Here is a 22452-nt window from a genome sequence, read left to right as displayed (position 1 = left end):
GGGGGTAGCCAGGTGTGGGAGGGAGTGAGGGGAGAGCTGTGAGAATGAGGGGCTGTGGGTGCCCAGGGAATCCCCAGGGAAAACTTGGAGGGAGCCCAGGAAGCAGCCAGAGCTGGGGATGTACAGGTTATTGAAGAGAGGTGACCTGAGACTGAGTTGACGGAGAGGGCTGGGGGGAACAGGCCTCACCAGGTTATAGGGTTGAGTGGGCAGAAGAGACCCACACACACCCCTTCCTTGCCCCACACATACCTTCCTTGCCCTTGTGGCGGCAGGGAGCTTTGCTGCCTGTTCCAGGGGGAATGTGAGAGGAGAGGAGATGTGCAGGAAGCTCTAGTGTGGGAGTGAGCTGCCTTGCGCTGTGCAGAAGGCTGTCCCTGGGGCCCTGAGCCTCATCCTTGTGGGAACAGCCTGTGTCCCCTTAGAGAATGGGCTTGTTTGGGGCATCAGAGCTCCTTCCTGCCCTGGTGCACTGGCCACGATCCCGGATAGGGGAGCAGGTGTGGTGCTGGTCTCAGTCCTGTTCCTTCTCTATTCCCCAGCACTCCCAGCAGCTGAAGGCTGCGGCACGGCTGGCCCCGGCTCCATGCCGCTGGAACTCTGGGCTGCCCGTCAACATTGGGGTGCTCTTCGTGCCCCAGCAGGAGGCCTGGGTGGTGGAGAGGATGGGCAAGTTCCACCGAATCCTCGAGCCTGTAAGGAGCAGCTTTTCTCCCCTTCTGGATTCAGCAGGTTCCTAAAGCTGTAGCGAAGCGCGTCCTTTGCGTGAGGGTCGGAGGGGTGGTGGGCTCATTCTCCCAGACTGAAATCCTCTCGGCTACCTGTGGACTGATTTCCCTTGGTGGGGTGTTAAAAGCACTCAGAAACTGAAATTCCCTCTGTGTGTGAAGTGTGCTTGCTCTGCCTGTAGCATCTCTAGTGTGTGGCATGGTCTTCGCACAATTCTCTCTAGTTTGACTGTCACCCATCTAATCCTGCCCTCTTCTCAGGGCTTGAACTTCCTCATCCCTCTCCTGGATCGGATTCGTTACGTGCAGAGTCTCAAAGAAATCGTCATTAATGTCCCAGAGCAGTCAGCTGTCACACTGGGTGAGGAACAGCTTCCATGTCCTGCCCCTTCCCTTCTGCTGCATCTGGGGTGAGCAAGGAGCAGTGTGGGAAGGAGTGGAATTGTTTCAGGCTCATGCACTCAGCCCCATCCCTTGGCACCCAGACTTGGCCATAAAATCACAGGATCACAGGATGATTTGTGTTGCAAAGGACCTTGGGTTGTAAAGATCTGTTCCAACCCCCCTGCCATGGGTGGGAACACCTTCCACTAGACCAGATTGCTCAGGGCCCTGTCCAACCTGGCCTTGAGGACTGCCAGGGAAAGGGCATCCACAGCTTCTCTGGGCAACCTCTGTGATGCCTCACCACCCTCACAGTAAACAATTTTTTCCTAATATGTAATCTAAACTGCCCTCCATCAGCTTAAGGCTATTCCCCCTTGTCCTTCCACTCCATATCCACGTGAAGGCTCCCTCTTCAGCTCTCTTGTGTCCCCTTTAGGTGCTGGAAGGCTGCTGCTGTAAGCAGGGGGCACCCCAGGAGGTCCTACAGCTGCCCCTTGCTGGGTTGAATGCACCTGACCAGGAATACATTTTTCAGATGTCTTCTTTTACTGAACCACAAAAAAACCCCTAAAACACCTCTGTAAAAGAGATTTTGGATCAGGTTAATGAATCTAATGTAAATGGACAGATGTTACATTTCTAGCTTTCAGTGTTTTGTTTAATTTTTTTCCCCTTAAATCTTTATTTACAAGAACCACAGTGTGAAATGTTTCTACCTGGAAACCTGAGACTTGTTTTGTATTAAAATATCGTAATGTTTTTCTAGGGAACGTTAAGGTAATTTTTATGAAGTCTTTAGATGAGGAGATCGATTTCAGCCAATCCTTCTTCTGTGCTGTGCTGCTATGCCAGGAAGGAAAGGGACAAACCTGCCCAGCTCTGTTGAGGAAGAGAGGGTTGTCCATGTTTTTTCTTTGCTGCTTCAGTAAACAGGAACTGTTGTTCTCTCCTGGCAGATAATGTCACCCTGCAGATCGACGGCGTGCTCTACCTGCGGGTTATGGACCCCTACAAGGTACCATCCCTGCCCTTCAGACACCTCTCTCCTGGTTCTGCCTGCTCCCCAAAATGTGTGCTTCAGCCTCTGTGTACTGCCTGGTGGATGGGTTTGGCACCTTGACCCCTCCCAAGGCTTCAGACTCCATGTTTCTGGCAGGGGTGTTTTTGTCTTGGCTCTGTGTTTGTCTCTCCTGCCTCATTCAGGGTCCCTCTTGGCACCCCTATCCACTCTGTTTTGTGCTTCTGCTCTCCAGGCCAGCTATGGGGTGGAAGATCCTGAGTATGCAGTGACCCAGCTGGCCCAGACCACCATGAGATCTGAACTTGGCAAACTCTCCCTCGACAGAGTATTCCGGGTGAGCTGGGGAGGTGGATCGTGGAGCTCCCACCGTCTCTGGAAACCATGGGGCAGCCTGCATGGCCAGGCTGATACACTTAATAGCAAAATGCCCAATGCCCTTTGCTGAGGGGGCTTCTGTTTCAGTTGACCTATTGGTGAATCTGCGGAGATGAGTCTTGTTTCCGTTGTTTTTTTTAACAGGAGCTATTTTTTGCCCTGCCCTGGGTTGTTTGGAAGGGGTGATGGGTGGGACGTGCCCAGCCCTGGCTGGTCCACCTGTGTTTCTCTTGAGCCAGTGACTCATTGCTCAGACCCAGTGACACATGGTTCATGGGGCGCCCTAGTCCTTGTGCTGTGTTTGCTGGGCAAAAACTGGAGTTGTTGGCATTCCTGTTGTATCCTTATGTACACTGGATGTTTGTATCCCAGCAGTTTCAGCTGCGGGCCCTGCTCTCCCTAGGAGATGGTGACCCTTTCAAGAGCTGCAGGAAACACCTGACCCTGCCTGATGCCTTTGGAGATGTTTTTTTTCTGGCATATCTTGGCCCGTGGTGGAGGGTGTCTGTTTCCCTCCTGACACCTGTCTCATGCTAAGAACCTCTTCTTTGCTCTCTGTCATTTACTTTGTGCCTCCCAGGAGCGAGAGTCCCTCAATGCCAGCATTGTGGATGCCATCAACCAAGCTTCAGACTGCTGGGGCATCCGGTGCCTGCGCTACGAGATCAAGGACATCCATGTGCCCCCACGTGTGAAGGAATCCATGCAGATGCAGGTGTGGCTCTCTGGGAGGGAGGTCTGGAACAGGAGGGAAGTCTCCTCTTCCACGCAGCATCATTGTTACCTGTCCGCAGCTGGCATCACAGGCCCTTCCTGTGGTGAGAGGCATTTTGGTTGCAGACATACAGCTACTGGACTGAATAAATAATTCCTGTCCTAATTTTGGTAGTGGTGGCCCCTGCCTGGTACACCCAATCCTTACCAGCTCCCTGTAAAATCCCCACTGGTCTCTATAGGGAAGCAAATCCCAGAGCTGAAGGTCTCCTCTTGAGAAAAGCTGGGCACCAGATCTTTAGGCTGGAAGGGGAGGAGGGGGAAGCAGCTGTCCAGTTAGGTGTGGATGGGGCTGGGAAGGGTTTTGGGGCCTGAGGAGCAGAAGTAGCCCTCAGCAGGACCATGCGGTGTTCTGTAGCTGCATTCGTATGCTTTGCTGAGCCATGCCAGCCCCAGCAGAACCCAGGAGTGTGTCCTTGCCCCAGTGCAGTCATGGCAGGCTGGTGTCTGACCTGTGTTTGCAGGTGGAGGCAGAGCGACGGAAGCGGGCGACGGTGCTGGAGTCGGAGGGGACGCGGGAATCTGCCATCAACGTGGCTGAGGGCCAGAAGCAGGCCCAGATCCTGGCGTCAGAAGCTGAGAAGGCTGAACAAATCAACAAAGCTGCTGGTAATGCCTTAGAGTAGAACATGTAGGGATCTGTAGCCATCTGGACCGAGGGGTGATGCTGCTGGGGAGAGACCACATCACTGTGGGCGAGGTGTCCTCAGCCACGCTGGTCCTTCCCTGCTGGGGCCTTTGTGCTGAGCTCCAGCTCATGGTGCTGCCCTGCCACAGCCTCGGGCAGCTGGAGGTGTGTGGCAATGCTGCTGTTGGGGAAGAGAAGACTATGCATGCATGAACTTGTCTGGATTCACTCCTTGAAATTTTCTGGATTTGCTGCTGGCAAGCGCTTTGTGGCGTTTCTGACATGTGCTCTGCTGTGGTTCCTTGCAGGAGAAGCCAATGCCATGCTGGTCAAGGCCAGGGCCAAGGCGGAGGCAATTCAGCTCCTGGCAGCTGCTCTGTCACAACAGGTGAGTGACAGCTCCTTGGGGCAGCCACTGTCTTGCTGCTGGCACTGGGGGAGTTGACACGTGGCTGGGGTGGCACCTGACTTTCTCTTGGACACTCGCTTGGCATTTTCAGCAGCAGGGAATGAGGATCTTTGCTGTCCCAGCTGGGGTGGGCTGGGGATGTGGGCATGGATGAGCTCATGGTGGTACGTGACGTGTCCCTCTCTCCCCAGCACGGCAGTGCTGCTGCCTCCTTGTCTGTGGCAGAGCAGTATGTGAACGCCTTCTCCAAGATTGCCAAAGACTCCAACACTGTCCTGCTGCCCGCCAACACCGGCGACGTCACCAACATGGTGGCACAGGTCAGTGTGGTCACTCGTGTCCTGGGCTGATCCAAAGCAGGGTGGGCAGCAGGTGAGGGAGGGGATTCTGCCCCTCTGCTCTGCTCTGGTGAGACCCACCTGGAGCACTGCATCCAGCTCTGGGATCCCCAGCATAGGAAGGACATGGACCTGTTGGAGTGAGTCCAGAGGAGACCGCCAAGATGCTTAGAGGGATGGAGCACCTCTCCCATGAGGGAAGGCTGAGTGAATTGGAATTGTTCAGCCTGGAGAAGAGGAGGCTCCAGAGAGAGCCTTCCAGTACCTAAAGGGGGCTTACAGTAAGGCTTCAGAGGGGCTTGTACAAGGGCATCTAGGGATAGGACAAGGGGGAATGGCTTCAAACTCAAAGAGGGTAGGTTTAGATTAAATAAATTGTTTACTAGGAGTGTGATGAGGCGCTGGCACAAGTTGCCCAGGAAAACTCTGGTTGTCCCATCCCTGGGAGTGTTCAAGGCCAGGTTGGATGGAGCTTTGAGCAGCCTGGTCTAGTGAAAGGTGTCCCTGCCCAACCCCCAGAGGGGTTGGAACAAGACAATCTTTAAGGTCTTTTCCGAGGTAAACCCTTCTGTGATTCTTGCCCCAAGGAGGTGAAGGTGGCAGCATGCTGGGGCCTGACCCTCTCCTCTCCACCCCTCCTCATGACTCTCTCATTCTCTCCAGGCCCTGGGGATATACACCACACTGACCAAGCCACAAGCTGTGAAGAGCCAGGACGAGACGCTCTCAGCCCACGAGGAGCCCCAACCTGCCTCCACGGAGATGCTGAAGGCAGAGCAGGGAAGCTCCAGCTAACGGGGCTGGAAGGATCCCGTTCCCTGTCATGAGGTCTGCTCCGCAACTGGCAGGCCTGTCCTGCCGCGGTCAGATGCTCTTCTTCCCTTAGTCCCTATTTTGTATTTGGATTTAAATCATGTAATAAATGGTACCGGTGCTGCTGCAGCACGTTCCCTTGTGCTTGGGGCCCTGACCCTACTGTCCGATGCCAAAGGGGAGCCATCCATCCTCGAGAGGCTCCTGCCAGGAGCTCCCATGGACACACAGCAATCCACAAGAGGAAAAAATTAGAAATTAGGAAGAAATTCTTTACTTTGAGGGTGGTGAGGCACTGGCAGAGGTTGCCCAGCTTGGGTGCCCCATCCCTGGAAGTGTTCAAGGCCAGGGTGGATGGGGCTTTTGAGTGGTTTAGGGGGAGGTGTCTGTGCCCACGAAAAGGCGGTTTGGAACAAGATGATCTTTAAAGTCCATTGCAACCCAAACCATTCTATGACTGTGAACTTCGGGTCCTTGCTCATGGGAAGGATGCCTCTCACGGTGGGGGAGGGGGAGAAGTTTCTCTGGGAATGTCAGCTCCTGTCACTGTCCCCTTCTCTGTTGTCTCGCAGAAGCTGCCCCTACAATGCATGACAGTGCGTTCTCTGTAGAGGGCTCCTCACAGCGCGCACCGCAGGGCGGGGAAAGCCTCTGCCGATTAATTAATTAATTCAATAATTAAAACACCGCCTCTGGCCCGCTCGGGGTGCCCCGCCCGGAGGGAGGTGCGCGGGGGGACCTCCTGGCCGCCAGGGGGCGCGGTCGCCCCCGCAGCTCCCCGCTGTGCCGCTCTAGCGCGGTCGGCGCCACGCGCGGCGCTTCCGGGGGCGGCGGGCGCCGGGGGCCGCAGGTGGGGCGGGAGCGGAGCGGGGTCGGGGGACACAGGGGCTGTGAGGGGCCGGAGGGGAGTCTGGGGGTGCGCGGGGCACAAGGACGGCTCGGGTGTGAGGCGGTGGAGAGGGAGCTGGGGGTGTTCGGAAGGGGCTGGCAGTGTCAGGAAGCGTCTGGGCTGTGTGAGGGGAGCTGGAGGGGTCAGAGCTAGGCCCTGGGGGATGGGGGTGCATGGGGGGAGCTGGAGGTGTTAGAGAGGGGCAGGGGAGGGTCTGGGGTGTGTGAGGGGGGCTGGGGGTGCCGGGGAGGCGCTGGTCAGCCGGGAGGGAGCAGGACACGGCTCCCGCTCAGGCGGGGTTATGAGGAGGTGCACAGAGTGGTTGTCAGGACATGGTGTGGGGCCGGGTAAAGGGCTGTGTCAAGGCTGACGGCGGGTCCTGGGGGAGAGGTGGGTGTGAGGGGTGTCGGGCCAGCGGTGGGTGCTGGCAGGGAGTGGTGCCCGGCCCGCCGTGGCCTGAGCCTGCCTGTCCTCCCCTCTAGGATGCAGCGGTGGCCAGTGGTGCTCTTCCTGGCCTGGGTTTGCTTTCTCTTTTTTGCCGGCATCGGGCTCTTCATGAGTGGCTTCCTGCTCACCCGGATCGAGCTCGCCAGCAGCAGCTCCTGCTCCGACCCGCTTGTGCCGCCGCCCTGGGAGGGGCAGAGCCTCCCGCCGGGCTCCTGCTGGGCGCCCCAGCGCTTCTCCAAGGCCGTGCTCGTCATCATCGACGCCCTGCGCTTCGAGTTCGCCCGCTTCGACCCCGGCAAGGCCAGCCCGCTGCCCTACGAGAACAAGCTAGGGGTGTTGCACCACCTGGCCACCTCCCAGCCCCGGCACGCCCGGCTCTACCGCTTCCGGGCCGACCCTCCCACCGCCACCATGCAGCGCATCAAGGGCCTCACCACCGGGTCGCTGCCCACCTTCATCGACGTGGGCAGCAACTTTGCCTCCTACGCCATTCAGGAGGACAACCTGCTGGCACAGCTGGTGCAGAACGGTGGGTTCCTGGCCTTAGGCTGAGGCAGGGGACAGTCAGACGTTAGAAGCAGGTGTTTTTTCACTGTTAGGGTTGTCAGGTTGCCCAGGGAGGTGATGGAGTCACCATTCCTGGAGGGGTATTTAGGAGGCATCTGGATCTCACACTGGGTTTAGTGGTTTAGGGGTTACATTGGTACGTGGATGGTTGGATAGGATGATGTGGAAGGTCTCTTCCAACCTTGATGATTCTATGATTGGAACTGTTCAGCCTGGAGAAGAGAAGGCTGCAAGAAGACCTATGTAGCAACCTTCCAGTATTTGTAGGAGGCCTGCCGGGAAGCTGGGGAGGGACTCTTTATCAGGAGCTGTAGTGATAGGACAAGGACTAATGGGTACAAATTGACAGAGGAGAAATTTAGATTAGATAATAGAAAGAAATTCTTCATTATGAGCGTGGTGAGACACTAGAACGGATTTCCCAGGGAGGTTGTGGATTCCCCAACCCTGGCAGTGTTCAAGGCCAAGCTGAATAAGGCCTTGAGCAACCTGGTCTAGTGGGAGGTGTCCCTGCCCATAGCAGGGGGGATTGGGACTTAGACGATCTTTAAGGTCTATTCTAACTCCTTAACATTCTATAATTCTGTGGCCCTGTGTGGGGCAGGGCAATGTCCCACTGGGACAGGGCATTTGCAAATCCCTGCTCAGCTTAACCTTTGTTCAAAACCTTGATTCCTCTCTCACTGGGAAGGGAACTTCTTACAACACCTCCACTCTGCCAGCTAATTCTTTTGCCCTGCTCAGTGACAGTTTTGTGCTGGGAGTGAGGAGTAGCTGTGACTGTGGCTTCATCTTCATCATCTTCAAAGATGACAAGAGAGCAGGTGAAGGTGGCTGCTCTGATGGTGACTGTCACAAGGTCACCTCCAGGAGTGGCTGTACGAAGCCCAGGGCAGTCGGTCGTGCTGTGTGAGGAGGGAGGAGCCAGGTGTGCCGGGTGGTGCCAGGTGTGCTGTGGGGGTGACCCTGCCTGCCTGGCCAGCTGCCTGCAGCTCTTAGGCAGCAACCTAACTGCATCTTTGGTGTAGTTCAATGCTGCTGTGGGGTGCTCAGTGTAGCTGTAAAGGGTTTGTTATAGTGGGATGGTGGAGTAGAGGGAAAGGGAGAGGACATAGTGGGTTGTTCTCCAAAGAGATTTTCTCCCAGGGCTCAGAGTGGCACCAATACCAGTGCTTGGGTTGAGGCAACAGGACTGCATGTGAGCAAGGTGGGCAAATACAGTCAAACATCTGAGGCAAAACGCACTGGTAGGCCCTGTGTCACAGCAGCAACCTCAGAGGAAATGGTTCCTGCTCCCAGGCTGGAGAGGCACTGTGGAGGTGTGGTGGGCTGGTGGCAGGCAGGGCAAGCAGAGTGAGGGTAGAGGGAAGAAGCATCAGTGCTTTTGCCTTCTCTTTTCCACATCTGGAACACCACCACTGTTGTGTTTAAAAGCCAGAGCCCAGGACTCATGGCTTCTACTCAGCTCCCACCTTGTGCCTCCTGTTTTGCAGTGGGGTCACAGGCCCTAGGTGAGGGTTTATCTGCTTTGTGCTGCACCTCCTGCACCCACCTATGTTGTGACCCACAAGTCTTTCTGCTGGGGTGATGTGTCAGGCCAGCAATAAATCATGAGTTTGTGTAGGTGGATTTGGTGTGGGGGACGCTCCTGGGCTTAGAGACAGGGCTGGTCACTCCCTGTATTCAAAGTCATTTACAGCCAGATGGTCATTTTAATTTTAGGTCAGTTTCGAGTGTGGTTTGGAGAGGGGCCATTGCTCTAGACCCTGACCTGGGTCTGCCCAGGCTCTTTGCATTGTTGTAGGTAACAGCATGACTCAGATGGGCTCTGTCTCTTATTGGTTCCTGTTTCACAGGAAGGAGAGTTGTCTTCATGGGTGATGACACATGGGAAGGACTCTTCCCAAAGAAGTTTTTCCGCTCGTATTTCTTCCCTTCTTTTAATGTGAAGGATCTTCACACTGTGGACGATGGGATCCTGCAGCATCTCTATCCAACTGGTAAGCAGCCTTTTCCCCAGGGCCTGGATAACCCTTGACATTATGTGGGAGTTCTACTGCAAGTTTGAGGTCGGACTGAAGGATTTTTCTGTTATGTCGTGGCACTGGGCAGTCACAAACCGCTGCCCAAGGATTACAGTGCTCTCACTAGACTTCCACAGATAAGCCAGCTCTTGGAGCCCTTAGACTGTTTCTATAAATACCTGTCCACCATTTGGGAGGGAGTTCAGCTTCTTGGGATGAGGTTAGACTTCGACATCTGTCCTAGAAATACACTGGCAGGATGTAGCAGGAGGAGCAGTTATATTTTGACTTGTGGCTGCCCAGGAAGGCACAGAATGCTCTGGGAAATAGACAAGTTAGGAGGCTGAGACACAGCACTGCTCTCAGCATAGCTTGTGCACCTCCTGATCCTGGGAAGAAGGTGAAGTGTGAGATTAGTTTGTGAATTTTAGGTGATTTCCACCTCCTCGAGGTCCTGGGACCAAGGGAAATCCTCTTTCCTTTTTCTGTGTTTGACTCTAAGTGAATCAAGGGTGCAGTGGCCCTTCACGGGGAAGTCCTTGTGCTTTATGGGAGAGCTGTTCTTCATCATTTAACTCCAAATATGTTGGTTTCCATACGTCAATGCCCTGAAGCAGAGGGGAGAGGCTGGGCAAACTTTCTAGCTAGGGACAATGTTGATGTGCCAGGTGGGATGCAGAGGGGCACATTCATGGGTCCAACCTGAAGTATCTCTGGGGAGGATGGGAGTTTTGGGTTTTTCTTCTCTGGAGGATCCCATTGGTTTAGCTCAGTTTGTGGCAGCTTGGGTTAAGGGTATTTCAAGACAGCTTTGGTGACACTGGGCCATTCCTGTCCTGAGGGGTGGTGAGCTAAAACCGGGGATACTGGCTCTGATGTCCCTGTGCCATTACACCCAGGCACTTGCAGACAAGAGTGTGCCTCAGTTAAAACCTGCACCAATCTGCTTGAGAGCTGGCAGTGACAGTGGCAGGAGGGGAAGAAACAGCAGTGTCCAGAGGCAATCAGGGAGCTCTGGCAGGAGGATCCAGGTGTGGAATCTCAGGCTGGTGTGTGATAAGGCTGCTTTTGTTCCGCAGTGGACAGTGGAGAATGGGACATGCTAATTGCTCACTTCCTTGGAGTGGACCACTGTGGGCACAAACACGGACCCGACCACCCCGAGATGGCCAAGAAGCTCACCCAGATGAATGAGATGCTCAGGTGATTAATGCAGTAGGGAGGGGTTGCCTGAGTCTTCCCAGCAAGATGCAGAGGGCAACAGAGGATGCTTACTGACCCTGTTAACATGGAAAACAGCTTTGGCCAGTAGCAGCTGGAAGGCCAGATATGGGCAGTCTCTCTTTGAGTAGGTGCATGTTGATGAGAGGTTTGGTTTCAGAGGTAAGGCTGCCTGTTGGAGCCTTGGTTCTCTACCAAACCATCAGGTGACAGTGCAGCTGGAGTACAGCTGAGCCTCAGTCTTTCTGTCCTTAACATGGAGATTAAGGCTACTTGAGCAAACATGAGGTTTAGCAATGTTTGAGAATCACGTGGAGGACCCTGGCTGGGGATTGCTGCATTTGTCATACAGGCCCATAAGTTGCACCTTTGTGTCAGAGGGCAGAATGGGATCCAGAAATCTCAGCCATGCAGATGTGTCTCAGCCCAAAATGCTGCTGCTTTTCATTCTTAGGACTGCTTTAAGTTTTGCTGCTACAAGGAGTTGGTGACTTACTCTGCTGTATCTCAGAGCACAGTGTATATCTACCACCTACTGCATCCTTCAAGGACTAATCCCCTCTTTTGTCCTTTAAAGTAGGAGATGGCTCACATAACATGATACATGACCCGAACAGAAGCAGCATAAAATTGTGTTCCTCTTGGGAACCTTTCCTCTGAATTGCGTTTTGTCAAGATCCGTGGAGGCACCGTTTGCTGGGCATCTAAGAAAAATTAGTCCACTCTGTCTCAGGGCTCTGAATTTTCACTTTGGCTTTAGAGCACCCATTTAAAACTTCATGGTCCCTGGCTCAGTTGTTACAGCTCTGCATCAGCACTTAGTTTTGCTCGTACCCTTTTGTGGGCTTCACCTTTGTGCTACAGACAGGCTTGGTGGGGACATGTTCTCTCCCACCTAGGCTGACTGGGCTCCTGCCCAGGGAGGACTTGACCTTCCTTATCCTGGTGGCAGGTCCTTGGTGGATCACCTGGGGAATGACACCCTTCTTCTGGTGGCTGGGGACCATGGCATGACAGAGACTGGAGACCACGGTGGCGATAGCGAGAAGGAAGTGAACGCAGCACTGTTTGTGTACAGCAGGACACCCCTGTTTGGCAGTGGCCCTCCAGAGGTGAGAAGAAGCTGACCCTTGGTATCCGGGGTGCAAACTGCATGCTGGGTTTACAGAGAGTGACAGTTTGATTGGGATCATTTAGATTGAGAGGGATGAGGGAGTCTCTCACTTTGTCTTGAGAGAACAGTGGAAGGGCTGACACAGGATCCAGGGGACTGAAGCGTTTGGGACCCATGTTCAGGCCCCTGCAGCTGTGAGAGGTGCTTGTGTAGGGCTGTACCCATTGACCTGCAGCTCCCAGCAGGACCCTTGGGGAGGGCAGAGCTGTGCCTTTGCCTGGATTCACCTTTGAACAGGGATGTCTTTCCCATCATCCTCTGACACGAGTGAAAAGATGCATTGCCGTGTTCTTTCTGAATTTACAATTCCTCCACTGTCTCTCCAGGAGCCTGAGACCATTCCCCAGGTGAACCTGGTGCCCACTGTGGCCCTGCTGCTGGGTGTGCCCATCCCCTACAGCAACATTGGGGAGGTGATGGCTGAGCTGTTCTCCGGGGACGGTGACACTGTGTCTGCAGCCTTGCAGCAGCTCTCGGTCTATCACATCAACGCCAAGCAGGTACGGCCTATGGCAGGCCCCCCATTGAACTAGAGGGGAGAAGGAACAGCTTTTTAAGCACAAACCTCTTCTGTTTTGTGGAGATGGGGTAGTAACATGCTGTTACCTTCAAAGGGCAACTGGTTTTGAGGTGTTACTTCCTTGCAGTGTTTGCTCCATTAAGAGGTTGCACCATTTTCCCCAAATTAAAATGAAAGGTACGTGTTTAGTGCTGTGGTGTGGAAAATACTGCCTGGGAAGGTGGCATTCCTTTCAGGATGAGGGTTGGCCCCAGATTTCAGGTGGATTTGGTAATGGAGGACACTGGTTCCTCAAGGCTGAAGATGACCAGGGGCAAGTCTTGGGAATGGAGATTCAAGAGTAAAATTGAGGTTTTGATGCTGCTTCAGTTTTGGAGGAGAAACAGTGTTAACTAAAAAGCTATTCTAGATCAGTGACAGAAGGAGAACAGTAATGAAGGACTAAATAAATACTATTTAACAGGTGACAGTGAAGTGGGTTACAGAAGGAGCAGTTTACGCCAAGTGCAACAAAATACAGAACCCCAAGATCTGAATGACAAAATTTGAATGAGAGTAAAAGGAAAAATAAAAGAAGCCCAGGAAATGGAGCAGGCCAAGTCAGAGCCTCTAGGGAGGATGTGAAGGCTCTGTCTTGTGGCTCTGGTCATGCTACAGAGCCAGATTTGCCTTAGGCATTGCAAGGCATTTGTCTCAGCTAAGGGCCAGTCTGCCTTTGAGGGACCATGGATTGCTGGGAGCACAGGAATAACTCCTCCAGCACCCAGCCAGCTCCTCAGAGTGCTAGTTGTATACCACTGGTACAAGCCAGTGAGGAGCTAGAGAGAATACAACTGCTGATGGGAAGATGGAAACATTCAGCCTCTCAGCTCTGTATTTGTAGAGCAGCAGAGTGCCTTGTCATTTAAAGATGATACTGTATGTTCATGTCCATTAGTCACTGAAGACATCAATCGTCATCTGTTAGGAATCAGCATTATCCAGTCCTGCCTGTTTAAATATTTGCACTCATTTGTCTGAGGAGGTTTCTGGATCAGTTATGTCGGTGTTGAAGGAATCATGGCATTCCAGGGGCAGGGTTGCGCAGGCCTGTGAGAGAGCTGGTGCACGTCTGCCATTCATGGGAGGGCAGACTGATTCTGCCTGTGCTCTGAGGTGACTGGAAGGTGTGTGGAGTTACAGATGCATTTCAGGACTTGAGCAGATCTACACTGCTGAGCAGCTGGATGTATGTGCAGGTGCCCTGCCCTGCTAATCCCCCTGTAAGACTTCTTTTATGACTCTTGAAGTAGGAAGCAAGAAGCCTGTGGTGCAGTTGGTTAATGTGCCTCTATTGATGAAGGGGAAGCGGTTAGGTCTGATCCACTAAAGGCTTTTTAATTTAATGTTTGTCCTCAGACAAAACTGCAAAAGTCGACATCGGGTGTAGATTAAGAGCCAATAATGATCTGAGCTTCCGGAGCACGTTTGTCTTATTGCTGCCAAAGACTATATAAAAGCCCGTAGTGATGCCCAGCGTTAGCAGAGGTGCAGCTGCAGGTGAAGTCCTAAGTGGAATCAAGTGTGGCTGTCAAGATGGATGCGTCACTTGAGAGGGATGTCACTTTGGCAGAGGGGTTGTGTTTCCTGTTTCCTGCCGGTGACATCCTGAATTTGTGTGACCAGCCCAGGATGATGTGGCTGGGGAAGGGTCTGCCCTGGCAGGAGTTGGTACACTGGGGCTGTTTCCATTCTGAAGGGGCTGTGTGAGGCAGTGAATCCTTCTTCCCAGTGGTCACAGTGCTGCTGTCTGATGCTGTGTCCCCTTTTCTGTAGGTGGATCGCTTCCTGCACTCCTACTCGCTGGTGGCTCAGGACCTGCCAGCAGAGCAGCTCCAGCACCTGCAGGAGCTTTTCTCCAGCACCGTGGAGGAGCACACTCAGCTCTTGGCCGAGGTGCAGGGAACAACGCTGGTGCCTCCGGACCTGGAATCCAGGCTGGGAAGCCTCATTGGTCGCTTCCAGCTCTACCTGCGGGAGGCACGGGCTGTGTGCACCCAGTCCTGGGCCCGCTTCCATCCCCTGCGTATGGTGGGAGGCTGCATCCTTGTGGCGTCTTCCTGCTTGCTCTGCTACGTGGCCTCAGAGTTGGCCGCATCCTCGGACTCCTTCTATCGCAGCTGCCTGCTGTACCCGCTGCTCTGGGGCCTCATGGGGGCTGCTCTGCTTGGGCTGGCCCACGTTTTCACCCAGGAAGGGCTGGACCTTCTCCTGGTGTCGTCATGGGCAGCCGCTGCTTCTCAGATGGGATTTTTCTGGCACTGGTGGGTCCAGCATCCCAAGAGGGCCCGTTTGGTGGGCAGTCAGCCACCCTTGGCCAGCAGTGGCCTGAGGCAGAGGCTGCGAGCATGGCTGGGGCTGGCCTTTCCCATGGGCATCCTGTTCTTCCGCTGTGGAGCCATGTTCTCCGACAGCTTTGTCGTGGCTGAGGCGCGGGTGGCCCCGTTCCTGCTGGCCTCGCTGGTCATGTTGCTGTTAGGGAAGCTCCACTGGGACGGTCACCTGACTGTGCCAGAAAGCCCCAAGCAGCAGCTCCTTGGCTTTTCCTCTTACCGGAAGGATATCTGGTACTTGCTGTGCCTCGTGGCCGTGCTCCTGGTCTGCGTGCGCCTCTCCGGTTTCTTCCACCAGTGCCGCGAAGAAATTCCTCAGTGCCGGCCCTCTCTTTTCCTCTCCCCTCTTGCCAGCCTGAGAAACACACGGGCCAAGAACCTCTTCTACCTCCTGTGCGTGGCCTTGCTGGCCGGGCTAGTGTATGCAGTGCGGAGCTGGCTGCGGCACTACGGCAACCTGAACAGCTCGGACCCCCTCGTGCTCTTTGTGCGCTGGGGCTTCCCGCTGGTGGTGCTCTGCATTGCCTGCTACTGGGCTGTGGCCTCCAGCACTGACGACTCCCTGGGCAAGCTGCAGGAGCTGGTGCAGGTGGCAGTTGTTGCCTTTCCATGGGCTGTCTATGGACTGGCGTCCGTGGGACTGCTGCTCCTGCTGTGCAATCCCATGACAGTGTTTGCAAAGGACACACGGGAGTCAGCAGGATCCATTGTCACTCCCTACCTGGGGGTTCCCAGCTCCGAAGTCGACTTCCTCCACGTCATCCCTCAGATCTACAAGAGGATGCAGGAGTCCCAGAAGAGCAGGCTGGAGCGAGGCAGCTGCAGGGCCACGGTCGCAGCGTATGGGCTGGGCAGTGTGTACTCGGCAGCCCTGGTCATAGCCCTCACCCTCCTGGGCTTCCTCCTGATGCTCCTGCACAGCGAGCGCCTGAGCTTTGCCTTCCTGCTCCTCTTCCTGGAGGCCTTTGTGCTGCTGCACATCCACACGTGTGCCAGAGGCCTTGCTGGAGATGCTGGTGAGTGAGTAGAGCAACTTCTGGATGTGATGTGTGGCCTGGTCCTCGCCTTGCCTTAATTCTAGTGGGCGAGGAAGGGCCCAGTCTCTGCTCTTAGGGAATGGTGGTGCCCTGATCCTCAGGGGATACACCTAGCTTTTTTAAAGCTACTTAAATCCTCTAGTAGAAGAAAGATGCATGCAGCAGGGACATGAATGTAAGGGGAGTCAGGGAAAGGAGTTCTACACCCATTTCTTCTGCCCAGGGTGTGAGCAGTCACCAAATCCACTGTTACTGACAGAGCTCAGTAACAGGGTGGGCAGCAGAGGGAATGGTTGCCCGTTGTTGCATTTGTGGTGGGAGCTGGGCTGTTCCTGTCTCTCAAAAGAGCCAGCATGGAAAGGGAACCTGGAAGAAAGGTCGCTAGGCTTTTTTTGACCATGGATCTGTCTTGTTCCTTGATGCTGATATCCCCACCCCCTGCCTCTTTTTTTGTCTTTTTATCCTTCAGAGCCTTTTTCTGTGCCCTGGTATGCAGTCATCTCCTGGCTTCTTGCTGCTTCCCAGTTCTTCTATTCCACAGGCCACCAGCCCGTCTTCCCAGCCATCCACTGGAATGCAGCCTTTGTCGGCTTCCACCTTGACCACAGCACGAACCTCCTGCCTGCTGTCCTGGTGGGCGCCAACACCTTTGCCTCCCATATCCTCTTTGCAGGTAAATCAGTTTCTCCCTGGGCCGTGGTGCCTGAGCAGACACAGCTCATTGCTGTGCCTTACCTGGGGGTCTGCAAGCTGAGCACGAGGCAGTGCAGGCTCGGGCACCAGCTGAACAGCAGCATCCTCACTGTCCCCTTCTGCCTGTGGCCTGCAGCTTGGCCTGGATATCTGCTTACTTCATATCCAGGGCATGATGACAGAGCCTAGACTGCTCCTCACCTCCTGGGCTCCAGTAACTTCATGTGCCTTTGTCCTTGAGGTAGTTGGCTGCCCCCTGCTCCTGCTCTGGCCCTTTGTGTGTGAGATGCCCAACTCACAGAGGAAGAAGCCCAAGAAAGAGTCACGTGAGGAGCTGCAGGAGGTGGAGGAGCACATGATGGAGATGAGGCTGCGGGAGTCTCCGGAGAAGTTCTCCGCTGCACTGTTGCAGCTGGGGCTGAAGTACCTCTTTGTGCTTGGGACACAGGTACAGACAGAGGCAGGGTGGCTGTGGGAGAGGCTGTCTAGGAGGCAACTGGTGTGCTGTGAGAACTATGGGTCACTCTGATGAGAGAAAGGGGTCAGCCAGGACACAGACAAGTGCAGGGTTGATACATCTGGTTGCAGATGGAAGCCGCTGTATGGATTAGGCTGCTTTTCATACCCATCTGCCCAGAGTGGGAATGTTTGTTCAGGAACTGCAGGGCTGTAATCCTGCTCCCCCTCTTCCCGACCATCCCTATCTCACTCCAGCTCTGGTTTTCATATGTGCTGTGGTGATACTGGGAGCTAAACACCAGAAAATTAATCCCGTGAAAGGAGCAAATAGCTTTCTGCGGTTTATCCTTTCAGATAATTTTTTTTATGTGGTCAGACCAGAGGCAATGCAAGGGAGGGGACAGGCCCTGCAGCAGGAGGGCAGGAGTGTGCCTCTCAGTGAAACAGCAGGTCAAGTTAGGCACGGTGTGAGTCCTCCTCTGTGCTGCCCCAGCCTGGCCCCACAAGGGCCTGCCTGTACCCCAGGCTGCTCATGTTTCTTGATTTGAGGACATAGAAGGGAGTCCTGTTTGGGATGCTTGTAACTGGTGTGCGCTGCACCAGCCTCTCAGGTGTGTGCAGTTTAGTACCACCTTTGGATGTGAGCCTAGTGCCCCAGAGTTACTTGTAACTTGTTTTTCCTGATCTTCCTCACAGCTTCTGGCCTGTGTTTGTGCAGCTATGATCCTTAGGAGGCACCTCATGGTCTGGAAGGTCTTTGCCCCCAAGTAAGTCCCAGGAGTTGCTCTGATGATGGGTAAGGCTCATATCTGTGACATGAACTGGAGTTCCTAGACAGGAAGATTGGAAGAGACCCTGTGATTGATATTCTGACTTCTTACCTAGTAGAGGTTGTAGGAATGTCCTTAAGTAATTCCTGCTTGAAGTTCAGAAGCTGGACTTAAGGTAGAGCCTAGAAATTTCTCCTCATCTTAATTCCAAGAACACACAGAGCCCACCTGGAACCTAAGAATATTCAGCTCAGAGAGCCAAAGGTAGGGACCAGACCAGAAGTGGTAAATCCAGAAATGCTGAACTAGCAAACCTTTGGAATAGTAGGTGTGGGATGTGGCCTCAGCCTCTGAGGGATTCAAAATCCCACCTGAGTCTGGTCCTGAGTGGCCTCTAAACCAGTGGCATGCCTGCCTTCCAGGTTGCAGGCAGCAACTGCTGGGCAGCAAATGTAATTCAGGTTTTAGGTTGTGGGGTGCTACTAGCCTCTCATTGTCAGGAAAATAAGTCTGCTGGGAGCGATGGGAGCAGCCTGTCTTTGTTGGCATGCTGGCTGTGACCTCCTTAACTGCCTCTGTTGTGCCTGCAGGTTCCTCTTCGAGTCGCTGGGCTTCGTGGTGAGCAGCATCTGCCTCTTGCTGGGGATCTCGCTAGTGATGCGTGTGGACTGCGCCGTCAGCACCTGGTTCAGCCAGCTCCGGCTCAGGTAGCGCCGGAGACATGGGGATCCTGACCTGCTCGTCGGCCCAGGCTGTGGTTGTCCCCTTGCCTCCCTTGGGCTGGGAGGGATACATGAGCCGCCAGAAATGAGTGCCTGCCGGCAGCAGTCAGGGATTATCCCCTGCTCCCCGCCTCTGCGCTGTAGAAAAGGACCGGAGTCCTGTTCCTTGCTCATGGCGGGGGTGTTTCTCAGCAGGGGAGTTCAGAGCTCTTGCTGGGCCTTTGCTGGCAGCAGGAGGACTCTGCTGCAGGAGCCCAAGACACAAAGAGTCCTGGAGTGCTCCTCTGGAGAAACACCAATGGGGATCTTGCTGCTGCTTTCCTGACAACTGTCTCCACTGTGCAGCTGGAAGGCTTCGGTGGCCAACAGGATGTCACGTTGCCTGTGCAAAGACTCATAGGATGGGGCCTGCTGAGGAGGGAAGAGAAGGTGGGAAGGAGAGGGAATGTCCCACAGCCACGTATTCAGTTTTCACACTGGAATCAAAGTGTAAGTGGTTACATGTGCAGATGGCTCCCAGGGCCTCGGTGGCAGCTGCTCCTCTGTAAAGTCAGTCAGTTGCTCTGTAGTGAGGCCTTTCCTGCCCTACACTCACTCCTGTTTTCCTGGTGCTCCACAGCCCTATGAAGGGCAGTGGAGAGCACTCTGGGCTGCCTTGTACAGCCTGAAGAGGGCTTAGCTTGGGGCAGTGGTAGCAGGGAGAACTGTGTCCATGACCAAGAAGCTCTCCACTCGTGTTCTCAGCCTGTCAGGGTTCCTGTGGGCTGGGTGGTAGCAGCAAAGGCTCCTCATCTCTTCCTAAGTGTGTGCTGCTGAATGCTGGCTGTTAATTGTGAATGGTTAAGATAGAGAGGATGTAGTGACAGAATATGGGCTCACCCCCATATTGGGCCTGGCCAGGAGGAAAGAGGAGCCCAGAGTAGCTGTCCCTACTGCAGGAGTGGCCTTGGTGTGAGCTCCAGTGCCTGGGAACAGCTGCTTGAAAGCCCTGAGCAGGCACCAGTTCTTGAAGGAGGTGGTTTAATTCACTGGTGTCTGTGTATGTGCTTGGGCTTATGGGCTCTAGGCACTGCAGCCAGTTGCATCCATCATCCTGTGTTTGGTACTTCTCTCCCTCTTGGCCTTGGCATTCTCTGTGGGACTTCATGCCACAAGTGAGCTACCCCAAACTGCCCTTGGCTGCATGGTGTTTCTTTCTTTATGGGCACAGGTAGAGGACAGTGACCATGATGTGTGGCCACATCCCAGCCAAGTTCCTCCTGCAGTTTTCATTGGAGCTGGGATTCCTTACTGCCCTGAACCACTGTGTGGCATTACTTGGTGCTATGAAACCTTTTGTCTCTTTTCGCTCTGGAAAGAGCTGAGGACTGCTTGCCTGGGATTTTTGTATTGATGTTTGTCTGATCCCATTAATTTTTAACTCATGCACCATGACTACCGCTGTTTGAATTCCTTACTGCAGACTGTTAGTGTAACTCCAGGCTCTTCCTCTCCTCTGCCCTGGAGAGTCCCAGGGAAAATGTCTTGTCACCTCTCTCATCATCTGAGTTCTTGCCGTTTTTCCCAAGTGTCCAGTTGCTGTGGAAAATGGCTCTTTAGGGCAGGTTGAGTCTTGTATTTTACCCCTGCAAAATGCCTGCTGAGTTGTTAGGGTGCAGTTCTGGCAAGGCTTAAACGGCTCTAATTTTGGGTTTCCATTGCCTGACCTGAGCTGCTGGCTGTGCTCTCCTGTGTCAGCCTCTCCTTTGCCCTGCTCTGCGAGCCCGTCCTCCTCAATTTCACCTGACTGAGCCAGGGACTGGTTTGTAGCTGGCATCGCTCCCTGGGCTGCCTCACTGCCTGGATGCATGACACTGATACTAGGAACAGGCAAGGGGTAGCAGCGTAGTGGGGGAAGCTGGAAGCTGCAGAAACACATCAGCCCACAGTTAGATGGGTTTAGGCAATCCCACCCTCAGAAGTAGGTTATTTGCTGTAAACTGTGACTCCTTGGCCATATGTTCTCTGTGCTGAGGGGCGAGGGGTACATCCATATGCAGAGGAGGAAGGGGGTGGAGGTAGCAGCTACCCAGTGTTCATTTAATGTGAAGTTAGTCTGGATAACATGTTGCTAAACCCCAAGGCTGGAGCCCAAATAAGTCGCCTTGTGACCTTGTAACCTGGTCAGGAGCTTGCTGCCCTGTGTGTATTTGTGCTGGCAAGAATCCTTGTGGTCACTGATAGTGTAGAACTGGCCCCTGATGTCCCTGCCGCTGCCACCCAGGCCCCTGGGCTCCCATCTCTGGGACTAGTTCCTCTTTCACCGGCCACTCCAAGGCAGCTGAGCCTTTCCATGCCCATTGTTCATGGTTAGAATACTACAGAGTGCTTGAGCATCCTCTGTCACCCCTCCATGTGGCTGTGGGCTCATGTTCCCGGGACACCAGGGAGAGCAGAGGGAACAGCAGCGCTGTAGTGTCACTGAAGCACACACACTTATCTTAACAGAGACTAAACAAAACTTGCAGTAACAGAGCTGCAGGTACATTCCTGTCACTGCAGAGATGCCACGGAGTGCTGGCTGCTCGGCCACGGAAGACTGGCTGCTACACCAAAGATTTCAGGTTCACAAAGACAAGTTTTCCAAGGGCTGGAGATGCTCTTGCTTCCCTTCATTGACTCTTTTAGTCTTTGTCAGCCTTCCCCAGCTGCCCTTGAGCTGATTGATGGTCTGCCATTCTCCTGAGCCTGCTGGGGATTACAGAGTTAATGCTGGTCCAGGGCTTGGCGACCTTGGAAGCAGAGCATGCTGCTGATGCTCGAGCAGACAGGGCTGATTTAAAACCACAAGAGGAAGCTGCCTGCTGGTCCAAACCAGGGCTCTTTGGGAAACCTGGCATGCTGGGGAGTAGGCTCTGCCCCACATCCTTTTGAAGGAGCCTGCTCCTGCCATAGGAGCCTGCTCGTCTCTCCTGGAGGAGTTATTCCAAGTGGTTTGTTTCTAGACCCTATGTCCCTTGGCTGAGCATGACAGGGGACAGAGTGCTCAGCGGAGTAGTTTCCATCCTGCGCTCCACAATCCTGTTGCACTTTGGGCTTTGCATGTGTTGTGCGTGTGTTCCTTGGCAGGGGAGAGCTCCGTTGGGAAACTTCCCTGGCTCAGGCCCATGGTGGACGGTGTGTCCCATGGTCTGGCACAGGTCAGGGATTGAGCTGTGTCTTTTTGTGCTGCTTGGAAAATGGTGACCGAAAGCCACTACCACTGTGAAGAGTTGGGAGTGTTGGGAGCATCCCACTGCTCTGATCTGTGGGGCTGACATGGTCCCAAGGGATGGCACTGCTTTGGGGAGGCCAGGGCTCTGTTCCCACACCCGTTCCTCTGTCCCATCTCTGTTCTTCCCTCAACACTTCAGGCTGCTTTTTTATGCCAAGGCACAGTCCCAGTCTCAGTGTGCATGTTCCCCCTTCCCCTTGGGAAGCAGCAGTGCCAGTGTGTGGGGAACAGGGCTGGGGGGGTGCTGCTCTCTCCTCTGAACCCTGACTCGACATGCAACATGGCTTGGAGCAAGATTGTTTTATTTTTTATTAACCTCTGTGTGCCTCAGTCCCTCATTTGGGGAAAAAAATAAAAGGGGATGGACCCAGTTGTGGAAAGCATCCTGGGAGCTCTGCATGCAGCGTGGTGCTACGCTTTCCTGGGTATCTACACATCTGGCTGTCAACGCTTTCATTCACATCCAGCAGCTACACCTGGAAAGTGGAAGTGATGCTTGAGTCTCTGCTGGGAGGCAGAGTCTTTTTTCTTCCAAAAACCCCTCCAAAACAGGCAAGTGGGCAGCGCTCCTTCGCTCGGCAACTGCAGCCCTTGTGATGAGTGTCCCACGTCCAGCAGTGCTGGGTGCGGCACCACCGACCGCGGGGGGCACCCAGGGAGGGGTCACTCCGTTAATAAATGATTTAATTAATTAATTAAGTGAGGAGTGGGGGAGGTGTGCGTGGAGATTTGCTGTCCGAGGGGCTCCGGGGGCACGGGGCTCCGGGCGGCTGTGAAACTGATGATGTCTGCAAATAAAACCGTGAGAGCCAAGGCGGGCGGTGTTGTCTT

General features: G+C 54.2%; 2 protein-coding genes across 5 annotated transcripts in view; both read left to right on the top strand.

Annotated features, from left to right (window-relative positions):
- STOML2 (stomatin like 2) overlaps positions 1 to 5602 on the top strand; it is a 7110-nt gene extending 1508 nt beyond the window's left edge. Inside the window, exons 2-10 of the mRNA XM_027665373.1 lie at positions 543 to 695; positions 990 to 1089; positions 2072 to 2130; positions 2369 to 2470; positions 3092 to 3226; positions 3750 to 3894; positions 4222 to 4301; positions 4514 to 4642; positions 5324 to 5602. Coding sequence (XP_027521174.1) covers positions 543 to 695; positions 990 to 1089; positions 2072 to 2130; positions 2369 to 2470; positions 3092 to 3226; positions 3750 to 3894; positions 4222 to 4301; positions 4514 to 4642; positions 5324 to 5455 — 1035 coding nt within the window. The 3' untranslated portion in view covers positions 5456 to 5602. The remainder of the gene's footprint in view (positions 1 to 542; positions 696 to 989; positions 1090 to 2071; positions 2131 to 2368; positions 2471 to 3091; positions 3227 to 3749; positions 3895 to 4221; positions 4302 to 4513; positions 4643 to 5323) is intronic.
- Positions 5603 to 6282: 680 nt separating this feature from the next.
- Positions 6283 to 22434, top strand: PIGO (phosphatidylinositol glycan anchor biosynthesis class O). Of its 4 annotated transcripts, XM_027665370.1 has the most exons (11): positions 6283 to 6323; positions 6845 to 7338; positions 9233 to 9376; positions 10480 to 10603; positions 11574 to 11733; positions 12122 to 12295; positions 14131 to 15703; positions 16194 to 16397; positions 16663 to 16865; positions 17573 to 17643; positions 18237 to 18357. In XM_027665370.1, exons 2-11 carry the CDS (start codon positions 6846 to 6848, stop codon positions 18355 to 18357), a joined length of 3267 nt encoding a protein of 1088 aa, XP_027521171.1. In that variant the 5' UTR covers positions 6283 to 6323; position 6845. The 4 variants fall into 4 exon arrangements, with proteins under 4 accessions (XP_027521171.1, XP_027521172.1, XP_027521169.1 ...); XM_027665371.1 differs by lacking the exon at positions 6283 to 6323 and having other exon boundaries at positions 6610 to 7338; positions 16266 to 16397; positions 18237 to 22434; XM_027665368.1 differs by lacking the exon at positions 6283 to 6323 and having other exon boundaries at positions 6610 to 7338; positions 18237 to 22434.
- Positions 22435 to 22452: the final 18 nt, after the last annotated feature.

This window comes from Corapipo altera, unplaced genomic scaffold (assembly GCF_003945725.1).
Source record: "Corapipo altera isolate COAL_440 unplaced genomic scaffold, ASM394572v1 61045, whole genome shotgun sequence".
Taxonomy (NCBI): Eukaryota; Metazoa; Chordata; class Aves; order Passeriformes; family Pipridae; genus Corapipo; species Corapipo altera.
Note: the sequence above shows the minus strand (reverse complement) of the source record. Positions and strands in the feature narration are given on the sequence as shown.

What these genes read in the sequence shown, in the direction of transcription:
- PIGO (XM_027665368.1), top strand. Translation starts at nt 6,846, where the DNA reads ATGCAGCGGTGGCCAGTGGTGCTCTTCCTGGCCTGGGTTTGCTTTCTC. An exon ending in GCAGCATCTCTATCCAACTG is followed by an intron (nt 9,377 to 10,479) that starts GTAAGCAGCCTT and finishes TTTGTTCCGCAG; the next exon opens with TGGACAGTGGAGAATGGGAC. An exon ending in TGGAAGGTCTTTGCCCCCAA is followed by an intron (nt 17,644 to 18,236) that starts GTAAGTCCCAGG and finishes TTGTGCCTGCAG; the next exon opens with GTTCCTCTTCGAGTCGCTGG.